General features: G+C 46.6%; 1 gene segment (V, D, J or C); it reads right to left on the reverse strand.

Annotated features, from left to right (window-relative positions):
• Window positions 1-11,191: 11,191 nt before the first annotated feature.
• LOC118618486 lies at window positions 11,192-23,686 on the reverse strand. The segment is given in 8 exon segments: window positions 11,192-11,298; window positions 12,343-12,669; window positions 16,164-16,478; window positions 19,657-19,974; window positions 20,773-21,084; window positions 23,106-23,245; window positions 23,400-23,532; window positions 23,635-23,686. Coding segments are annotated over 8 exon segments (1,704 nt in total).
• Window positions 23,687-24,125: the final 439 nt, after the last annotated feature.

Here is a 24,125-nt window from a genome sequence, read left to right on the forward strand (position 1 = left end):
TTGTGAAATAGAATCAGTCAGGGAAGCAACCAGAGTGTTATCAGTTACACATCTTAGTTCTCCGACAGACTTGGACAGGCCGACAGGAAATAGTGCCTCCCCCAGCCTGGGGCCTCCGCTCTCCACTGGGCCCTTCAGCCCGTGAGATCCTCACTCGGGGGCCCAGGACAAGAAGGGTCGTGGTTGTGAGCTGTGTGCCAAGCTCCCAAGCCCGGGATCCTGGCATGTATCTGGCTGGTGGCCTCATCCACACCAGCCTCAGCAAGAGCTGCTCAGCTGGAGGAAGTGTGTTCACAGAGCTGGTCAACGTCAGGATGGAACCAGGTCTGCTTAACCCTTTGTTGCTCTAACAGGTAAAAGCCCAAGTGTAAGGTGCACCTCAGAACTGGTAGGTGCCTCCATCCAACCAAAGGTATATGTTCCTGACTTCTTTGGGGGAGAAGAAGTGGGTTCTAAGACCCATTAGTTACACCCCCAGGCGTTTTTCTCAGAGACACGCAATGTTATGTCCACAAGGAAATTTGTGCGTGGTGTTCATAGCAGCTTTCTCTGTGATAGCAAAACTGGAAATAATGAAAATGTCCACTATAAAAGAACAGTTCAACAAATGGTGCATCCACACAAGGAAATACCACTCGTCAATAAAAACAAAGAATTATTTACACGTCAACCATTTGTAAGTTTCTCGAAGGCGTTATGTTGGGTGAACAAATTCCATCTCAAAGGTCACATGCTGTATGATTCCGCTCATATCACATTCTGGAAACTGCAGAGTGGAGAGCACATGGGCATTTGAGAGGTCTGGTACAGTGGGTGGGGTCACTAGAAAGGGCCAGCACAGGGGGACTCTGTGGTCATGGAATTGTTCTGCATCCTGGTCATGGTGGTGGGTACAGAAACATACAGGGATCAACATAGCAAAGCTGGGAATGTTACAAGGTTCAGCTGTCAACACCCATCTCATGGTCATTATAACACAGACGCTGACTATTCAGTCATTCAGAATTCTACCGTAGTGATAGTAGGGTGATGGGGATAGAGAGCGGTCATGTGTGCACGAGGTCGGGGGTAAGAGAGCCTATGTCCCCAATGTCCTGGTGGGAAGCCCATAAATAGCACCTAGGAGTGAGAAATTCAGAAGTGAAATAGAAGCATGCTATATTAGGTATGGCAGCAAATGCTAATATAATTAGTTAAAGAGATGAAAATGGTTGCCACTGAGAGGGGGAAAATCATGTGAGGTTAGGGAGACTCCATTTTCATGTGTAGACCTGTGGAACTAGTTCACTCTCTAACTGTGTGCATATGTGACTTTGACACAGGTAGAAACGAACTCTAGGTAACTAGATTAATGTGGTAAGAGTTACACAGAAAAAGAATGTCTGTACTATTATTAACGGCAGTAAGAGTTTTATAATCTGCTTATAAGATTGATGATAAAAATCAATTACCACCTGCCCTGGCCAGTGTGGCTTGGTAGTTAGAGCGTTGGCCCATGCACCAAACGGTCTCAGCTTTGATTCCTGGTCAAAGACATGTACCTGAGTTGCAGGTTTGATCCCTGGCCCCAGTTGAGGTGCATGATGGAGGTGTCTCTGATCGATGTGTCTCTCTCACATCAATGTTTCTCTCTCTCTCTCCCCCCACCCTTCCACTCTCTCTAAAAAAAAAAAAAAAATAGAAAAAATATGCTCTGATGAGTATTAACAAAAAAAAATCAATAATCATCCTAAAGGGCAGTAAAAAAATGACTGAAAACAGTAATTATGGTTATAAAAGATTCTATAAACTAGGAAGTGTTAAAGATAGCTCTAATTAGAGATGCATAAGGACATTATGGGGTGGGGATCACATGAAACTGTGAATTAAAAGTCTTAAAAAAGACACATCAAATAGAAAAAAATGGCAGCAGAGTGAATGGAGCTACACAGACCATCTCCCAGGACCAAACTGGATTTACAACAAAAATAAACGCAAATCTTCAGAAAGGGGCAACCGAAAGACACCTTGGAGGACCACATAACCAGGGACACCGACTCAATCCTGGTAGGCTTTCGAGGATGCGAGAGGGGCTGGGAGCCCATGGTCCCCAGTGGCCTGGGCAGGGACCAGGGGACTCGGCGGGAAGGTGCTGCTGCCACCTCGGCTGTGACCCCGCCTGAGTCCTGCAAACTCTGCTGCCTGCTAAGCCATCAGCTGGTGCTGCACAGACTCGCGGGGACCAGGGGACTCTGCTGGAAGCTGCTGCCACCTCGGCAGTGTCCCGCTACCACGGCTTAGTCCTGAGGTTTCTGCTGAGTGCAACGCCCTCGGCTGTGGCCGCGGCCGCCCTTGGCTGGAAGCAGCGCCCTCGGGTTAAAAGTCTCAGGCGGCTCCATGACGCAGAGTCTAGACAGAGGCTAAATTGGCAGCAGCCACTCACCTTGGGCTCCGACAGAGGGAAGGCAGACTGGACTGGAACTGTGTGGGGACATTGGGGTTTTGGAGGGTGCTAAGAGCTTTCGCTGAGTGCAGCCACACAGGACTGTGGTAATTTTACTCCTTCCCAGGGCCCTGGGGAGAGGCGAGGCGGAGGCCCCTCCCTCAGAGATTCAACCCCACCTGGTGGCCATTGAAATGCTAATTGAGGCCCATTAACAACCAGCAGCTGCCCCACCCTAGGGAAATCCTCTTACACTGAGCACCTGAGGGAGTTTTTCAGGCAACTCAGAAACCAAGGGTCTTCAGGTGACCTCTACTAATAGCCTCCAGGCAAAAAAAAAGCTAGAGGATAACTACCATTCCCTGGGCTAGCAACACTAACCAGAAAGGCTAAGACTTGACGGTGGTGTTTGAAGTGGGTCCTCCCTGGCTCATCCAAACCCAGGAGAGGGAGCCACAAAGAGCAGAACACCAACACCCACAGGAAAAATTTGGCAGGCTCCAAAGCCCACTGTGAAAGCCAAAATGGTGAAACACAGAAACAAAAGCCAAATGAAAGAACAAGAGACCTCTAAGGAAGATGAGATAAATGAGGTGCAGTTAAGCAATTTAACAGAACTAGAATTTAGAGCCATGATGTTGAGGAAGCTCAACAGCACATATAATGATATGAGCGCCATGAGGAAAGACATACAAATATTAAAAATCAACCAGTTGGGAATTAAAAACCAACAGGAAGAAATGAAGAATGACATATCAGAAATGAAAAACACATTGGAATGTCTAAAAAGCAGAGTAGGGGAAGCTGAGGACCAAATCAGTGAATTAGAAGACAGGGTAGAAAAAATCAACCAATCAGAAAACAAAAAGGAAAAAACGATTAAAAAACAGAAAGACAGCTTAAGAGAACTGTGGGACAATGGGAAACGTAATAATATTCGCATCATAGAAGTCCCTGAAAAAGAAGAAAATAAGTAAGGGTTAGAGAATATATTCAAAGAAATAGTGACAGAAAACTTCCGTAATTTGGTGAAGGAAGAAGGCATTCAAGTTCAAGAAGCACAGAGAGCACCAAGTAAAAAGAACCCAAACAGGCCCACACCAAGACACGTAGTAATCAAACTGCCAAAAATTAAAGACAAAGATAGAATCCTAAAAGCAGCAAGAGATAAGCAACAGGTTACATACAAAGGAAACCCCATAAGGCTCTCAGCTGACTTCTCACAAGAAACACTACAGGCCAGAAGGGAATGGCATGAAGTAATCAAGGTCATGAAAAACAAGAATCTGAATCCAAGACTACTCTACCCGCAAGGCTATCATTCAAAATAGAAGGTCAAATAAAGAGCTTACCAGACAAAAAAAGCTAAGGGAATACATTCGCACCAAACCAGCACTGCAAGAAATGTTAAAAGGACTGCTGTAATTAGCAGGAGAAATGGGAAGAAAAATAGAACCACAATAAACAAAAATGGCAATAAATAAGTACATATCAATAATCACCTTAAATGTAAATGGACTGAATGCTCCCATAAAAAGACACAGAGTAGCTGATTGGATAAGAAAGCATGACTCATCTATATGTTGTTTACAAGAGACCCACCTCACAGCAAAAGGCTCACATAGATTGGAAGTGAAGGGATGAAAAAAATCTTCCAAGCAAACGAAAAAGAAAAAAAGGATGGGGTAGCAATACTCATATCTGATAAAATAGATTTCAGAATGAAGGCCATAACTAGAGACAAAGCAGGCCACTACATAATATTGAAAGGATCTATCCAACAGGAAGATATAACCTTGATAAACATATATGCACCCAATATAGGAGGACCAAAATATATTTTAAAACTTCTGGAGGACTTCAAAGGAGAAATTGATAGCAATACAATCATAGCAGGGGACTTCAACACCCTGCTGACATCACTGGATAGATCCTCTAGACAAAAAATTAGCAAGGAAACAGAGACTCTAAATGAAGCACTAGACCAAATGGATTTGATAGATATCTACAGAGAACTACACCCCAAAACTACAGAATTCACATTCTTCTCAAGTGCACATGGGACATTCTCAAAGATAGACCACATGTTAGGGCACAGACTAAGTCTCTACAAATTCAAGAAGATTGAAATCATATCAAGCATCTTCTCAGATCACAATGGCATGAAACTGGAAATCAATTGCAAGAAGAACATACAAAGACATTTGAACACATGGAAGCTAAATAGCATGTTATTAAACAATGAATGGGTCACTGACGAGATCAGGGAAGAAATCAAAAACTTCCTGGAAACCAATGAAAATGAAGACACAAAATCTATGGGATGCAGCAAAAGCAGTTCTGAGAGGGAAGTTCATAGCACTACAAGCCTACCTCAAAAAACAAGAAAAATCTCTAATAGACTATCTAACCTCACAACATAAAGAAATAGAGAGCAAACAAAAAGAAAAGCCCAGAGCAAGTAGAAGGAAGTAGTAAAGATCAGAGCAGAAATAAATGACATAGAGACCAAAAAAACAATTCAAAGGATCAATAAAACAAAGATCTGTTTTTTCGAAAAGATAAACAAGATTGATGGACCCTTAGATAGACTCACCAAGAAACAAAGAGAGAGAACCCAAATACACAAAATCAGAAATGAAAGAGAAGAGATAACAACTGACACCACAGTAATACAAAAGATCGTTAACAAGTACTATGAACAATTATATGGCAACAAATTCGACAATCTAAGCGAAATGGACAAATTTCTAGAAATACGTAGTCTTCCAAAACTGGATCAGGAAGAGATAGAAAACTTGAACAGACCAATAACTACAGAAGAAATTGAAGATGTAATCAAGACTCTCCCAGCAAACAAAAGCCCAGGCCCGGATGGCTTCACGGGGGAGTTTTACCGAACATTCAAAGAAAAACTAATACCCATTCTCCTCGAACTATTTCAAAAATTTCAAGAAGAAGGAAGACTTCCAAACTCATTTTATGAAGCCAGCATAATTCTAATTCCAAAACCAGAAAAAGACACTACAAAGAAAGAAAACTATAGGCCAATATCCATGATGAACATAGATGCCAAAATCCTAAACAAAATACTAGCAAATCAGATCCAGCAATACACCAAAAAAATTATCCACCATGACCAAGTGGGATTCATCTCAGGGATGCAAGTCTGGTACAATATTCGCAAATCCAAAATGTGATACACCACATAAATAAAATGAAGAATAAAAACCACATGATCATATCAATAGATGCTGAAAAAGCCTTCGACAAAATTGAGCATCCATTTCTGATAAAAACGCTCAGCAGTGTGGGAATAGAGGGATCATATCTAGACATAATAAAGGCCATATATGAAAGACCTACAGGCAACATCATACTCAATGTGCAAAAACTAAAAGCATTTCCCTTAAGAACAGGAACAAGGCAAGGATGCCCACTTTCTCCACTCTTATTTAACATAGTACTGGAAGTCTTAGCCACAGCAATCAGACAGGAAGAAAAAATAAAAGGGATTCAAATTGGAAAAGAGGAAGTGAAATTGTCATTATTTGCAGATGACATTATACCATACGTAGAAAACCCCAAAGACTCCATCAAAAGTTTACTAGACTTAATAAATGAATTTGGCAAAGTAGCAGGATACAAAATTAACGTCAAGAAATCGATGGCATTCTTATACACCAATGACGAACTCACAGAAAAAGAAACTAAGAAAACAATCCCATTTACCATTGCGGCAATAAAATTAAGATACCTAGGAATAAACTTAACCAAAGAAATAAAGGACCTATTCGCAGAAAACTACAGGTCATTGAAAAAAGAAATAGAGGAAGATATAAAAAAGTGGAAGCACATATCCTGTTCATGGATTGGGAGAATTAACATCATTAAAATGTTTATATTACCCAAAGCAATCTATAGATTCAACGCAATCCCCATCAAAATAACAACGGCATACTTCACAGAATTAGAACAATTGTTTCAAAAGTTCATATGGAACCAAAAAAGGGCCTCAAATAGCCACAGCAATCTTGAAAAGGAAGAACAAAGTTGGAGGGATCACAATACCAGATTTCAGGTTATACTACAAAGCCACTCTAATCAAAACAGCCTGGTACTGGCACAAGAACAGGCATATAGACCAGTGGAACAGAACAGAGAACCCAGAAATGGACCCAAGGCAATATTCTCAATTAATATTTGACAAAGGTGGCAAGAGCATACAGTGGAGTAAGGACAGCCTCTTTAATAAATCGTGCTGAGAAAATTGGACAGCTACTTGCAGAAAAATGAAACTAGACCATCAACTTACACCCTACACGAGAATAAACTCAAAATGGATAAAAGACTTAAAAGTAACTCATAAATCCATAAAAGTCCTAGAAGAGACTATAGGCAACAAAATTTCAGACATCATACGCAGCAGAATTTTTACTGACATATCACCTAAGGCAATAGAAACAAAGGAGAAAATGAACACATGTGACTACATCAAACTCAAAAGCTTCACGGAAGATACAATCATCAAAACGGAAAGGCTACCCACTGTATGGGAGAGCATAATTGCCAATGATATATCAGATAAGGGGTTAATTTCCAATACATATAGAGTGCTCATACAACTCCACAAAAGGAAGACAAAGAATCCAATTAAAAAATGGGCAGAGGAACTATATAGACACCTCTCCAAACAGGACATACAAATGGCTAAGAAACATATGAAGAAATGCTCATCATCACTAATCACCAGAGAGGTGCAAATTAAAACAACAATGAGGTATCACCTCACACCTGTCAGAATGGCTGCCATCAACAAATCATCAAACAACAAGTGTTGGCGAGGGTGTGGAGAAAAGGAAACTCTAGTGCACTGCTGGTGGGAATGCAGACTGGTGCAGCCACTATGGAAAACAATATGGTGTTACCTCAAAAAATTAAATATTGAACTTCCATTTGACCCAGTGATCCCACTTCCAGGAATATACCCTAAGAAGCCTGAAACACCAATCAGAAAGAATATATGTACCCCCATGTTTGTAGCAGCACTATTTACAATAGCTAAGATCTGGAAACAGCCCAAGTGCCCATCAGTAGACGAATGGATAAAAAAAAGCAGTGGTACATATACATGATGGAGTACTATGCAGCTGTAAGAAAGAAAGATCTTTTATCCTTTGAGACTACATGGAGGGACCTGGAAAGTATCATCCTGAGTGAAACAAGCCAAACAGAGGAAGACATGTTTCATATGATCTCACTTATTTTTGGAATATAATGAACATAACAGTCTGAGGAATGGGGTAGTCCCAGAGATGCAGAAGTGGGGTACAGACTGACAATCCCCTAAAGAGGGGCTAGTGGGGGAGAGATAAACCATGAACTTATATGCATGTGTGCATGAACAGTGGAGATGGACAACAAACTAGGGATAGGGCAGGGGGAGGGGAGGGGGAATCAGTGGGGGGAAAAGGAGAAACATCTGTAACAAAAATTAATTAATAACAAAAATGGTATTAAGGAGGAAAGGAAAAAAAAAAAAAGACACATCAAAATTACAACTAAACTACAGAACAACCATCATTCAGAACTGCCTGAAATAGAGCTGAATGGAAGTCCTACAATTACAGAATTAAAGAAGCAGCCACAGCCAGACTGACTCCACCTCAGAAAGACCCCAATGTTCATAAGCACATGCAGAAGAACACACAGTGGTCAATGGCACTGAAATTCATGCTGGATGAAGATTATTGAAGATACATGTATTCCCCATGAAGCACATCACAGCCCGCTTGCACAATGCAACACAGCACTTCAGCACTCTGGGGGCCATTTCAACAGAAAAAGCACAAAATGGGGGAATGTGGCACTAAATAGACTGTGAAAAGGACACTTGTTCCTAGCAGGAGAGTTGAAACTAGAAGCGGTGTCACCTGGTTTGACTTCAGCTGGGAATGTGCACTTCTGGCTTCTGGAGACTCAAATTTTCACCACCCTGTGATGTCTGTGAATGACTGTGAAAGTCCCTTCAGAATTGATTTGGAGTTTACAAGTAAATTTTACCAAGAAGGCAAATTTACAAATACAGAATCTGTGAATTATGAAAAAAAATGAGTCTTTAAAAAAACTAAATAAATAGAGGTATAGTATACCATGAATGGAGAAAACTCAATATTGAAAATGTCAATTTGCTTGAATTAATACTGTATATATTCAGTGCAGTTAGATAATAATTCTAAAACGATTTTTCATGAAACCTGACAAAGTCGTTCTAAAATGCATTTGGGTGAGGACTAGCCCAACAAGAAAAGGTAGAAAGGTTTTCCCCAAAGAGGCTCCAACTTATTGTAAAGCTGCCCTAACTAAGACAGGCTCATTCTGACAGAGAGAGAGAGCAAGTAGCTCAATGGAACAGAGAGCTCATCAAGAAAACCACATATTTATGGACACTTGACATATGGCAAAGGTGGCCGTGTGGGACATTGAGCGCTGGGTAAGTTATCCTTGTGGAAAAACAAGAACGAACTGATGGTTGCCAAATAGGAGAGGAGTCAGGGGACTGGGCGAAAAAGGTGAAGGGAGTAAGAAGCACACATTGGCAGTTACAAAATGATCACAGGGATGTCAAGTACAGCTCAGGGAATATAATATAGTCAATAATATTGTAATAACCATGAATGATGTCAGGTATGTACTAGAATTATGGGGGGATCACTTTCTAAATTATATAAATGTCTAACCGCTATGATGTACACCTGAAACAAATATAAAATAACATTTAACATCAACTATAATGGAAAAAGAAAAAGATCCCTACCACCAATAATACCCATAGACACACACACCAGAAAAACATGGCTAGGTCAAAGGCATAAATGGAAAGAGTAAAATTTGATTAAAAAAAAAAAAAACGCAAAACTTTTCTTTGTAAAACAAAAGCTCCCAAATGATACCAACACTGGGACTTGGGGTGCACTCAAGGACAGGAGGGGCTCTCCACACATGCCAAGGAGACAAAAATATAATGTTTATTGCAAAGTTGCACCAGCAAAACATTAGAGAAAGCTTCGATTCCATCTAGAGAAGAATAGATAAATTATAGCATATCTTACAATAAAAAACTGTAAAGCAGTAGAAAATTAAAAAATAGAGCTACATATATCAACAGTATTAAAACACACAAAAGTGTTAAGCCTAAAAAATTAAGTTCTAGAATGTTGTATACAGTATAATAGCATTTATATAGAATTTAAAACATGCAAAGTAATGTTAAATATTGCTTAAGGGTTTACATATATCTTGTAAAAAAGTATAAAATTATGCCAGAAAATGATAAACATGCAATTTAGTACTGTTTTCAAAAGGAACAGAGAACATAATGGCAACAATGTGAATATTTTACAAAGACAGACGACAGGTCCATGGATACCTTAAATATTCTTTATATATTTCAGAATAGTAAAATGTTTAGTCAACGTCATGATTTCAAATATCTGTTTATTAAAATATAGTTATACTTGCAAAAGCTCTGGATAAAATTTAAATTTACTCTGAATATTAAAAGTTGCTTATGACCAGGGAAGGATGGAAACCTGTTCTCTTCATCTGCTTGGTTCTGTTTGGGGAGGAGCAGGACCAGTTTAAAGCTCAACGCATCAAGGTCCAGACATCTGGAGTCTCCATGACCAAAGTCCATCCTTGACTCCGCTTTATTATCAGAGAGAAGGAACATCGCAGGGGGTGTGGAGGGAGCATGGTCCTGGTGCAGGTGGGGCTGGCAGGGTGAGGGTGAGGGGTCTCGGGTAACCTGCAGGTCCTTGCTGCTGCTTCTCTCCAGTGGAACGCTTTGGAGAAGGCAGGAGGCAATGTGTCCGAGGGCAGACAGAAGCTGTAGGGAAAATCATTCGCTTCACAAATATTTATTGAGCATCTGCTAAGTGACAGGCATTCTATTTGGCCTGGGTTCATGGTGCACATCAGAAATGAAGCCCCTAAAAACTACACCCCAACACTTCTTTCTGAGATCTGAACTCCCTTCTGGACCCACATTCATCGCAGACGCTAGGCAGCATCGGCATCCCTCACATAGGTTTTATTAGTTGATATTGCCAATACCTTCTTGCCCTGGCCGGTTTGGCTCAGTGGTTGGAGCGTTGGCCCGCAGACCAAAGAGTCGTGGGTTCAATTCTGGTCAAGGGCACGTCGTGCCTCAGTTGTGGTTCAGTCCCCGGCCCTGGTCGGGGTCATGCGAGAGGCAACCAATCAACATGTCTCTCTCACATCAATGTTTCTCTCTCTTCTTCTTCTTCTTCTCTCTCTCTCTCTCTCTCTCTCTCTCTCTCTCTCTCTCTCTCTCTCTTTCTCTATCATCCTCCCTCCCTTCCACTCTGTCTGAAAATAAAATGGAAAATCATTCTCAGATGAGGATTAATATATAGTAATTTATTGGGGGACTCTTTGGAATTTGGATCTCAAAGCTTTGCCCTTCATCCCACCTCTACACCTTGAATCTCTCGCCTCTGGGGTCCCAAGGAACTTAATTTGAAAACCTTCAAACTCCAGGTCACTACCAAATGTATGAGAATTAAAACTCTTAGAATTCCAGGAGACATTTGGAGGAAATCACTGCTCACAAACTTTTCTTGAAGCTACGTCACCCTTGTGGGGACCATGTGACTTTGTGGGCATGCCCTGGACTCCTCTTGCCAGCTCCTGACAATGGCCCCAAACTCCCTCCCTAAGGACGAAGGCCCGCCCCCAACTCACCTGTTACAGGTCACACCACCTGCAGATGTGGGTGACTGTGAAACCCGTCAGCAGCAGCACCTTGAGGCCCAGGAGGAGAGCCACAAAAATGATGGCAGACATCCCTGGACCTAAATAACAATGGGCAGAAGGAGACATCTCTGGGGCTCTGTGAGTTTAAATACCTCTGATGTCATGTTGCCAGGAAGTTTCAGAACCACTAACTGCACCCAATTCTATCAATTCCAAGCCCACGTTCTTTTCTCTACACTCAGCTTCCTCCAGGAAATAAGTGATAATCTTGACCTTTTAGCCTCACCTTAAATTTCACTCAACAAACATTGATTTGGAACACCTGTCACACACCAGCTAATGTGTCAGTGTCTAGAGGTACCAACCTCTAGAGGTATAAAGCTCGGTGTCCTCAAGGCCATGCGGTAATTTAAATTAAACTTTTATGCAATCTTAGGAGGTTGGTATCATTAGCAGCCTTTATTGATGAATAAACTGAGGCTCTGAGAGGAAAATTGACTCAGTTCCCTGAGTTTACAAAGCTATAATCACTGTAAACTAAATTTTACAATGACTTTGTTAGAATTCAAATAATATTTATTGTAGACATATATGTAGCATTTACATATATTAATTAATTTAATCCTCACAAGAACTCTATTAGTTAGGAACCTCCCTTTGACCCATCGACACTACATTACACTCATGTACAGATGAGTAAGCTGGAGCAGGGAGAGCTTAGGTACCTGGACAAGAATTAAGTGAAAAGGCTGCTTTGTCATTAGAGTAGACATCATGAGGTTCACAGGGTAAGGTTGATGGGCACGTCTCTTCATATAAACCAAAGACACAATTTTAACAAGAGATCATTGTTAAAGACCATTTCAGAGTAACTAGTAGGTGAGCATCCTGAGCTGAACTCTCTCGGGAATTTTCAAGGAGTCTGAGCTGGGAGATTGTTCTTTCCTCAGAAATGGAAGAACCTTTCAGGGTGGTCACATCTCAAAGAAGACGCAGGCCAGAAACCATTCTGGTTATTCAGGGAGTCACAGACTTTTAAGTTGGGCAAGACTTCAATTAGTTCCCCTGCCAATGCCTTTGGAATCCTAACCCTCAGGAGAGAGAGGTGACCTAGCTGCTCACAGGAGAAGCGGTGTGCTTACCTGGGCTTTCAGTGGGCTTGTACGTGGTGTGGGCTGCTGGGAACAGTATGTGGCTGGCCCGGATGGGAGGCTGTGTGTCATGCTGTACCATACAGGTGAGCACCCGCTCAGATCCTTGCATTGACACGTTCACCCACTGCAAGCTTTCCAGGAAGTAGGTCCCGTCGCTGTTCTGTTTGAGCGAGGAATGCTCAGCTCCCTTGAACCTGTTGCAGTTCTCCAGCCAGGTGAGGTTTACACTTTGTGGATAGAATCTCTGCACGTGGCAAGTAATGGCCACCAAGTCTGAGAAGTGTGAAGCCTGGGATACTGTCACTGCAGGAGAAACTGATACAACCCAGAGAAAGCAGACAATTACTCTAGGAAATCTACTGTGGGAGCCTGAGAGCTCCTTGAAGATGGGTGTTCTTCCCAGGGCCTGTCACAGAGGAGGAGTTGGATATAGGTTAACAGACGCATGCATAAGTAAATGCGTGATTAATGAGAGTGTGAATGCAGATTTGGATGGATGGATGCATGCATGCATGTGTGGGTGGAATGCATGGATGGAAGAATGAATGGGAAAGATGAAAGCCATCCTAACCTTTCCTCTCTTTTCCATTTTAGGCATTAAAGATGAAACGATGAAATCTGAATTCCATTTAAGAATCTATGAACCAGCTGACTAATCTGTGACTTGGTAATGCTAAGATTTGAAGATTCATACACTCTAAAGCTTTATGACTCAAAGATACTAAGGTTTTACATAGGAGGAAGCATGGATTTGGAGAGGCTAAGTAACATGCCCGTCACAATTTGCATGAGATCACAAGTGGCTGGGATTATGGCAGAGAGAGTATATTTTACCACATGTTATTCCGACACCCAAACTTCAAGACTATAGAATTTAAGATTCCTGGCTTCTGAAAATTTGATCTAACAACTTCTAGACCTTTTTTTCAACCAGACTTTCAGCTGTGCAGTAGAATGAGAAAAATTTGGAGGATTCTTAAATACTATAAACCATGAAATATCTCAGTATACTTCATCTGAGCACACGGCATGGTGTAGTTCTAACCCTACTCCAAGGGATGGGAGGTGCAGATTCCGGTCCCCGCAGACACCACAGCACACTGCCAGGCCTTGCACAGTCACTTCCCCTCTGTATTCAGGACTCTTAAATTATGAAATTGTCTAAAGTGAGATCAGCTCTCACCGGGCTAATGAAGACAGACTTTAGCTCTTGGCCTAGAGTAGAGAGAGTAACTCCTTGTGTTGTACAATTTTAAGGAACTGAGGGCCTCTGGCCCCAAAATACCCCTTCTCCATACTCAACCCACCCAGACCCATTGAATTCTATCAATAATGATGCTAATGGGTAGGACAGCCACAGCAAGCATCGTCCCCAGAAGGCCACAATCTATACTCAGTCTTTCCCCTTCAGCACACGAGAGAGGACCCTGAGATGGAGAAACCCAGGATGGTGAAGGCCTGGTGGCCGGGGTGGTACCTATGGAGAACAGTCCAGGGTAAGGTACCACCAAGCAAGGACCAATACAAGGATGGAGATGCTCAGACGGCCCATGGCAGCCACCAGCGCGTTCCACTGGCTGTCCGGTGTCCATGGCAGTGTGTGAAGAATAGAGACCTGGGCACAGCACTGAATGGACGTGTTTGAGGAGTGTGCATGTGCTGTCTCATTCAATCCTCACGAAGCACAGAAAGCTACTGTTATCAGAAACAGAACAAAACAAAAAGCCACTTAGAAGAAACCTATGCGAAAGCAGGGCCCAATGTCATAGAAACTGTCAAAACGGAATTGATTGAAACTTTATCTTGAAAAATACTTCAATCGTAAAAATAATTTTATTAATCTATGTTTTAAATTAGGTATAGAATATAATAAAAATTCTGCACCAACTGTTAGAAGGAACAAGTACTGGGAGTGTAAGGAATTTGGCGTGATTTTTCCCAGAATCACGTACCACAACACCAACAGCCCTTCATTTTAAATCTCTCACTCAGGCACAATCATTGACGGGAAAAGTTGAAAAATTATTTGAGTGTTCTGTCAGTTTTCACGGTGGCCTCTTCTAAATGAATATGTTCAGTTGAATGCCCGCAGAGTCATCAGATGTCCCCGTCTGTAGCCACTCAGAGGCTCTGCCTGTGATCCCAGAAGTTCCCTGACAACATCTGCACCGACTTTCTGAAATAACGTTGGCCAGATCTGATTTCACTTTCAGTGGACGTGGATTCTGTGTGCACAGTGTGGTCTGACGTTTGCCAACTTCAATCAAGGCAAGACCCGCCTCCTAGAGCAGAGGGTTTCCGGCTCCACAGGGCCCTGCCAGCCGACCGACCGACCTCCTCAGGGCTTGGCAGTGGTGCTGGCTGGTGCCACTTCCTGAAACACCTCCCTGATTCCCTGCCTCGAGACTCCTCCTTGACCACGAAATGACCCCCGGCTCGTCCAGGCCCATCCCGGCCTCTCCTCCTCTGTGAGACCACCCTGAGAACACACAGTTCCTTAGAGAGTCCTCAGTGGCACTGAGCCTCAGGCATCCATAAGGACACCCAGTTCAATATCTCCCCATTTTCTTGGGTGTCTGGCCTTCCCTATCTCGATCTCCCCATCCCTTATTCCACCTGCACCCAAGTCCTGGTTGCAGGCTCTGCTTTCAGGGGAACTCAAATAAAGACCCCGCAAAGACACTTCTGTGATGGGAAACCCAACCTGAGATGCACGCGGTGTTGAGCAAGGAGGGGTCTTGAGTGGGGGCTCGTTTTGTAAGTAATTAATTCATTTTTGAATACTTGCATTTTTATATTTGCTTCTCTACACAACTGTCCTAAATGCATGGAATTATAGGACAAATACTCAGCTAAGGAGGACCCCCTGAAAGATCATTTCCCTACTTTACAGACGATACTACTGAAGCTGAGAGAATTCAGGTCTCCAGCAGGAGATCCCACCGCTGGTGAGCAGCAGTCAAAAGCCAGAGTCCACAGGAAACGCCCCCCACTCGCCAGCTGTACAAACTCAGAACGCCCTCACTGCTTTGACCCTCGGCTCTTTCCGTAAACCTCGCTGGGACACACAGTGCCGGGCAGCCGTGCACATTCAATGCCACCCGCATGAATGTGCCTTCTGACCACGTGTTGTGCTCATTCGAGACGTTAGTATCAACAGTCTGTAAAATGGTGTGTTTACTTCCGTGATGATAGCACACAAAATAAATATTTTGTACACTTTAAAGTCCTATATACATGTAAGGGGTTGATTTTCCTGCTGTGCAACCTTGGACCACTCACTTGCCTTCTCTAGGCTGTAGGGTTGCCATTAACAACGGGGCGATCACTAAGACTCCTTGCAGGCAGGCATGATATATATGACCTCACTGAATTTACACACCTGTCAAAATTGGTTCAGGCCAGGAAAACCGACCAAAAATATCATGAAAAATTGGACCCTTAAACAGGTATGAGTAATGATCAGAAGACATTAAATTTAGAAGTGTCAAAGCCCTTTACATCCTCTTCATATAAAATAATAATAAAATAAAATTTATTGTTTATTCCTGGAAGGTATTTTGTCTCCATTTTACAGATGAGAAAACAGAGTTCTGAGAGGTGGTGTGAAGAGTAATAATAAGAAGAAATAACAACAGCAATTGCCACTTCTGCGTAGTTAATATGAGCAAAGCATGTGTGCGGCAGGTAAGTTGGATTGAATCTTTGCCATAAGCAAGTGAGGGATGGGCCATTTTTCAGATGAGGAAACTGGGGCTCAGAGACACCCACAACCCAGCCAGCCAACTGAACAAAGACAAACTCCTTACCACGGAGGTACTGGTCCAGGGTGATTGCTTGCTGCCAAATCAGTTTCGACTTGTAGTGGACGAGGCAGAGCACGTGGGAGAGCATGTCGTCAGCCTGCAGGGTGACGAGCACGCTGCTGGTCACATTGTAAGTGTCTCCACCCAGGTGGGCGCTGGTCTGGGGGTTTGGCAGCTTGAGGCTGTTTTTAAGCCAGGTCACCATGACCTGCTGTGTGGGGAATCCGGAGGACATGAACGTCAGTCGGATGCTTGTGCCCGGCTCAGATCGCTGAAGCGGGCCTTGCAAGATGTAAGAGGAGCCGCCGCTCCTCTTGTCTGCAAGAAAACACCCTTCTGTGAGAGAGCACAAAGGTGCCCAAATCCCAATGAGAACAAATCCTCAGCATCTCTATCAAGAAGCCTCATTTCCTCCTTCTCCATGGCATCTAAAGGGTGCATTCCAAAAAGACTTTGTTTCTGAGGCTGATATTAGAACCAGACGAAATTACAGAAGGACCCAAGCATTGTGTAAGAAGGCCAACTGCCACTCACGTCTCATAGTAACACGCATGTCACACGACCCCGCTGATGGGCTCTGCCTAACTCACCAAGTTCTCCCCAAAACCACAGGAGGACAGGCTAGGTAACTTGCCCAGGGCCCACAGCTGGTCAGTGGCAGAGCTGAGGTTCTGCAGGGTCCTTGCCCATGACCACTGCTCGGCTCTGCCCTCAGTCCCGGGGAAGGGAGGGGCGCCTCACTGCTTAAGGCCAGGCCATGATGTGAAAGCAGGTGGCACAGAGAAGAGGTTAGGGTCACGGGCTTTGGTGTTACGCTCAACCCAAGTTTGCACTCCCAGGTCCTCCACTGGGTGAGCCTGGGCAACTCAACTCCCTAAGCCTCAGTTTCCTTGTCTGCAAAATGGGGATGATTCTTAACTTTCAGAGTTAATGGGTAAATTCAGTAGTGTAGAATCTGTGGCACATATTGATCACCCTAGAAGTGGTCTATCCTCATACAACATTTTCCCACTGTTAGCCCAGCTCTGGGCTGCGCACCATGGAGATCACAAAACAGGCATCACAGAGCACCCGTGGTCAAGCCGGGGTCAGGAAACAGACCTCCAGCAGGCACCACAGTTGTCATTGAAGAGATAGAGAGACTGCGCTCAGGAAGGGCAGGGCGTTGCCTGAGGTCACAGATGGCCAGTGGCAGCCCTGCGGTGTGACACTGATCCATTGGACTCCCACCTCGGCCACCTCCAAACCCAGGAGCCAGCGTTTGCTTCAAGGGTTGAGTTTCATCATGGAGGAGAGATGGAAACAGATACACCTCCATCAGGGCTTGCAGGAGACCCATAGTTTAAGAAGAAATTGTGAGACTGGAATGATATGGACTGATGTGGAAGAAATAAATACTAAAAATAGGGTATTTAAGGTCGATTTGAGAAGAGACTTGAGACAACCAGGATTTGTGTTCTCAAGCAGGATGGAAGAGACAAATACAGAAAAGCACATTGAATTTGTGAAGAGACAGCCCTGCCTTCTGATTTCAGCTCTGAGATCCCTGAGACAGCTGTCTGCTGCCTTTCTTGGCTGCCGTTCGTCACATGAGGCATGTGAGGACACCTGGTGCACACTAAGGACACCTGGTGCATGTGAGGACACCTGGTGTGTGTGAGGACACCTGTACACAGTGAGGACACCTGGTGCACAATAAGGACACCTGGTGCACCATGAGGACACCTGGTGCATGTGAGGACACCTGGTGCACCATGAGGACACCTGGTGCATGTGAGGACACCTGATGCATGTGAGGACACCTGGTGTGTGTGAGGACACCTGGTGCACAATAAGGACACCTGGTGCATGTGAGGACACCTGGTGCACAATGAGGACACCTGGTGCACAATGAGGACACCTGGTGCATGTGAGGACACCTGGTGCACAATGAGGACACCTGGTGCATGTGAGGACACCTGGTGCATGTGAGGACACCCGGTGCATGTGAGGACACCTGGTGCACAGTGAGGACACTTGGTGTGTGTGAGGACACTTGTACACAGTGAGGGCACTTGTACACAGTGAGGACACCTGGTACATGTGAGGACACCTGGTGCATGTGAGGACACCTGGTGCACAGTGAGGACACCTGGTGCGTGAGTGCTCTGCAGGTGTTAGCCCTATGTGAACAGGGGCACAGAGCTGGGAATGCATGAGGGCTGCTGAAGAAGGGTTTTCTGGGCCAGACTGGGGGGTTTGCTGCAAAGATATGCTAGCATCAAACGCCAGGAAAGGAAATTGCCTTTCCCCTCTCCAGACCAAAGGACGCTTGGAGCAGCTGCACAAGGCAGAGGTGGAATCAAAGTGATGTTCTCAGGGGGTTAACTGGCAGCAGTGGGCCAAATACACTGCTTGCAGGCGAAGGAGAAAAATAAGACAGGAACGAACTCAGAGTGAGTCCATAAAGAAATAATGTAACTTGCTTCTGATCGGAAAGGACCGGGCTGGAGTTTTTCACTCAAATCTGCATCTCCCTCTGGGAAACGTTTTTCGTATTTCTGCTGGACAGGAAACACCAGGGCACGTAGAAATGGAAGGGTGGGGGGCTCGTTCCCTCTGGAGTCTTACAGCAGGCAGATAAGGGGAATCCCGTCAGGAGGAGACGGAGCGCAGGTCGGCGCCCCAGCCCAGACGGCGCTGCGCGGCCACCCGCACCTGCCTCTCTGCCCCCGCAGCGGCCGGGCTGTCACACCGCGCACCGCCGGGCGCTCGGATTTCCGGGGCGGGGGGGTGGGGGGGCTGTCCTTCCGCTCTCCCTGTGGCTCTGAGAGCTGTCGGTCCACACTCGGCTGAGCCCGCGGCCCAGCCTGGCCAATCACAGTACTCCCTCTCTCCACTCCCGCCTCTTTGCCCAACCCCCGCCCACCTATCTTTCCCGCAAGCTGTCCAGGAAAGCCGCGCTGGTCTCCGGGTCTGGTCCGCTAGCCGGCACCGCCCCCTGGTGGAGAAAGTCCTCAGCGAACATAAAGAGTGAGCTAGACGAGAAAGGGGGTTCGGATGGGGCGCGGGGAGAAGGCGCTGGAAGAGGAGGAGGAGGGGTGAGGAGGAGGAAGAAGAGGGGGCAAAAAGAAGCAAGGACAGGAGAAGAGAAAGCGAACTGTCTTGCCTCGCATTAAAATTGACTTCCAGAAACTTCCAGCCGAACCAGTCTGTGGCGCCCAGCAGAGAAATGTCTGCTGTTTCCTGCAGTCACGTGTGGAAGCAGAGAACTTGCTACCTGAAGAGTGGAAGTCCCATCCCTTCTTGGTGAGGGTGTGGGAGAGGGAGGGAGGGAGGGAATGGAGCGGCGCATGCCTGAGAGTTCCATCTCCAGCCCAGGGTGTCCTCCTTCCTTCTCGGTGCCGCCCTGAGTCCCTGACAGCGCTGCCCGCACCCCAGGCGGATGGCCCGTGTGTTCACACCTGACCCTCTCAGCCGTGCTGCGCAGAGAGGTTGGGCCGCAGGCTACACTCACCTTTATCCGTCCTGGGTGGCCGAGCCCGCAGGGTGATGTTGGCCTGGACTGGGGGCTGATCGTCCTGGACCACCCAGCAGGCAAACTCGCTCCCCTGCAGCGTGGCCTCTGCCTGCCACGTGTGCTCCAGGGAGTAGGTCCCGTCTGAGTTTCTCGTGACCTGGGGGGACAGCACGGTCTGGACCGTGTGCCTGTTCTCCATCCAGGTGAGATGCAGGTGGGAGGGGTAGAAGTGGCTCGCTTGGCAAGTGAGATTCACTCTCTGATGGGAGACAGATGCCTCCGAGCGCTGGTTGCTGATCTTCACAGTGGGGACAACTAGACCGAGGAGCGGAGGGGCGGAAAGAGAGCATCTGTTAAAATGACACCTGCGTGCCTGCCCCATGTGTTTCTCTCTCCTAGGAACCAGCCACAAGATCTCTTTCATTAGTTACTTTTTTAAAAGAAATATCTCTTTTCCTGTATGCTCAATGTAAGGCAAATGGAGCTAAATATTAATAGTCATTAAATATGGGTAGGGGTACATGGGTGTCTGGGATATTATTTTCTGTATGCATGAAGTATTTCATATCATGAAATACAATTTTAAGAATTACTAAGATATAATGCCCAGGAGGATATGGACTTAATTTTATCCATGTTGTAGCCTCAGCACCTAGGACAGTGCCTGGCCCGTCCTCGATATTCATTTGTTGAATGAATAATAAATATCTAAAATTAATAATAACAATTATATTAATGGAACAAATATGTTTGTAATGGAAAGTTGGGCCAGATAATAATAATGAACATCCATAAACAACTTACTGTGTGCCAGGTACTATTCTAGGTGCTTTATAAGGAATAAGCCATTTGACCCTCACCTGAAACCTAGGAGGTAGGTTTTCACTTTACTTCCATTGTAAGAGGAAGCAGAGGCACAAGCCATGAAGTAGTGCAGAGGATTAAACCTGGATGGTCAGCCTCTGGAACCTGTGCCTTTAAGGGCTATACTGCATGCTCAGCCGTGCCAATGAGGAACTTCAGCTTCCCACTCGTGAATGGGGCTTTAGGTGGAAGACTTGGAAGCCAATGCTGCCAGGAAAAACGATGTCCCCAACCCTAATGCCCACTCACCTCGTAGCACTTGGGAGAGGTTCATGGTCTTGTGCAGGGGCTCTGCCAGGTCCCTGTGGGTGACTTTACAGGTGATCTCTGATGAGACATCTTGGCGCACCAGTGTCACCCACACCTTACTGGTGACAGAGTAATTGCCTTTGTCATCAGTCACGAGGCGCTGAACTGAGGCTGGACGCTCATCTCCGTCCTTCATCCAAGTGACATTGATGTCCTGGGACCTGAAGGCGCCAGCGGTGCAGTTGAAAGGCACCGAGTTCCCAGGGGCTGTCCTCTGAGCCGGGCCCACCAGCGTGATGAAGGGCTGCCCCGCTGTGAAAAGGAGCATTTGTCTGCACACCGAGAGCGACACGTCCCGCACTCCAGCCCGTCCGAGGCGCCTGTCCTGTGAGGCCTCGTGGGCCTACTGTGTACTGTGTGTAGTTCTAGCCTCAGGGCTTACAGAGCAGATGATAACAAGTAAACAAGCACATATATCATTGAAACTGGGGCTCGGAGACTTGAGGGGAACCCAAAGAGTACAGAGATCAAAAATGCTGGGAGGACTTATTCTTGAAGGGTGAAGGTGACATTTTGAGCTGAAACTGAGGAATGGATAGGAGCCAACCATGCGAAAGGGCAGGGAAATAACATTCTAGAAAGTGGGAAGAGCAGGTGAGAATACCTCGAGCAGGAGGAGCTTGGTGGGCTTAAAATTGAAGAGGTCTAGAGGTGCCAATGGAGAAGACCCTTGTGGGTGATGGTGACTCTTGATCCTGCTCTGATGGGACACCATGGGAGATTTGAAGCAGAGGAGCTCACTGACAGGTGGTCTCACTGATGAGAACAGGGGCTGTGTGGAGAGCGGACAGGAGGTGGCATTTGGGAGCAGGGAGGCAGCGAGGAGGCTGCTGCAGACATCAGGTGAGGTCACAGTGCCCAGGCTGGGATTCCGAGAAATGGAGGGAACCGAGACATATTTGGAAGATAGAGCCTACAGGACTTGGTGATGGACTGGTTGGGAAATGAGAGACACAATGAACTGTGGATAAATGATTCCCAGGTTTCTCTTGAGCATCTGGGTGGATGGCGGTTCTAGGTTTTGAGAGGGAGAAACTGGACCAGGTCAGACTAGGAGAGGCATGGTGAAGAATCAGATTTCCATTTTGGACATGAGTGTGAAGTGAGGAATGACCGCGGGCAAGGATGCCTGGCCCTTCTCCTCCAGGAATCTCCTGAGGCAAACAGTGGACCCGCCTCAAAGGGCATCCATCCTCTGCCTGCTTGCCTCCAGTGACAGGGAGCTCTCTCCACCTGAGGCAGCTTCGTCCATCCTCACAAGGCCAGGACTAAGACAAAGTACTTCTACTTCTAACCTAGGGTCTGTCTCCTAGAGTCGTCTGAGGACAACTGCAGGACTAGACAGCCCCACTCCCCAGGACAGTCTGCAGAGATCTGAGAGCCAAGACCTCTCCAAGTCTTTGTTGCATCCCCTGAGCCTCTGCTCTGAGTCCGTATGTGAGCTGGGTGCTGGAGACACAGAGATGGGTCGGACAGGACCCTTGCCCCCATCGGGTCAGGTGTGTGTGGAAAGGGACCAGTAAACCAGCAATGACAACACAGGGTGATGGAAGGCAGCTCCGCGGGCCTTAGGAGCATGTCCTCTTAGCAATGAGCTGTGGTACCTTCTGCATCGTGCTCTTCTGAGTAGACCCTAATGATGAGTATCACCCCGTCCGCACACAGCGCCCTGTGGTTTATGAAACTTTCAGGTGTGTGTGCTCACCTTCATCCATATCCCAACTGAGGAATGCTGGACTGTTGTCCCACTTTCCAGTAGAGGAAACAGGCTCAGAGAGGTCTAGTGACTTGCTCAAGATCACACAGCCTGTGAGTGGCTACGGAGGGATGTTAAGCAGGTCTGTCTGAATGTGGGTCCAGCTCTCTTCCCACAATGCCAGAGGCTTCATCACTTCGGGGTTCCCCTCTCCCTCTGCTTTCCCACCCTCACACCGTCTCTGACCTAGACCTGGTGGCCACCTAGACCAGAGCCGACATCAAAGAAGCTGGGTGAGAGGTGGGCTCCTCTTTCACCCCCTGACTTTCCTCCCAGCTCCTCGCCCTGTGTCACATCTTTCCCTTCTTGACCCCCAGAGCGCCCGCCAGCTGTTTCCCACGAGGTCCACATGAGGGAAAGATGCAAACCAGCACCCTGGGGGCAGGAACGAAGCTCAGCTTGGTCCCCTGGGTCTCAGCCCCCTCCTCACCCCTCCTACACGAAGTGGCTGGATGTGGAGCCCCCAGGGTCTCCCTGCCTGATCTGGGGATTCCTGCAGGCGGCACTCCGAACTCACCTGTGAGTCCCAACAGAAGGGCGGGCAGGAGGCCCAGGGCCTGCCCGAGTGTGGCGGTCATGGCGGGAGGCTCACGGCGTCCCTGGTCCGTGCGGGCCCCAAGCCCCAGATGTGGCCCACAGTAGCCCAGGAGCCGCTGCCTGGTCTCCAGACAGCCTGGGCGGGCCCGTGGCTCCCAGACACCCCGCCCCGGCCTGGAGCAGTGAGAGAAGTGGTTGCTGTGGCCCAGGCTCCTTCCAAACCCCAAACCCTCAGGTCTGAGGTCTCCGGCGGGGAGGCACCTGCTGCCTTAGCCTGGTGCTGACTGCCTCGGCCGCCAGCTGGAGCAGGAAGGCGGCTCCCTCAAGCTTGCGCTGCAGAGGGGGAGCCTCCTCCCGCTGGGCCTGCGCGAGGGCCTGCTCTGGCCTGGCCCCGATGGCTCTTGCGACTGCAGGATGGACGGGATGTGGCCTGGGAAGGACCGGTGAAGGGAGCCCGGACACTTACAACCAAATAAAACAAATATACTGCACAGACTGAGGGGCCAAACCCTGCCGCATCACCTCCCCGTGCTGCCACGTTGTCACCAGGACCTGTCCCATCGCCCAGAATTGTCCACTCGGCTCTAAGCTGCGGAGAGGCGGACGGTGAGCACAACAATCATGTCCCTGGCTTCACCCCTTGGTTGCTCCCGAACCCCCATACCCTTCTACTCTATTAGGCTTTCCAATTGCTAGCCCTGACGTAAATACTGTTGGTCTATAACTTGTTTTCCCGTGGAAAATGATTGCCAATGAAGACTGCCGTACACTCAGCCAAGCGAGGCACCCCGAGAAGATAACTCCTAGAGAGGGGGAGGGGCTGCAGGAAGAGGAGGGCGGCTTCTCCGAGTGTCTCCTGAGGCAGGCAGTGGACAGGCTGCTATGAGCAGGAGAAGAAGGAACTGAAAGGGGGGGGGGCAGGGGAACAGCCTGAACTTCCCCCATGCAGAATTGCAGGGGAGAGGTTCTCTGAGCCCCCGCCCCACGGAGGAGAGTGGCC

This window comes from Molossus molossus, unplaced genomic scaffold (genome assembly GCF_014108415.1).
Source record: "Molossus molossus isolate mMolMol1 unplaced genomic scaffold, mMolMol1.p scaffold_m16_p_6, whole genome shotgun sequence".
In the NCBI taxonomy this organism is placed as follows: Eukaryota; Metazoa; Chordata; class Mammalia; order Chiroptera; family Molossidae; genus Molossus; species Molossus molossus.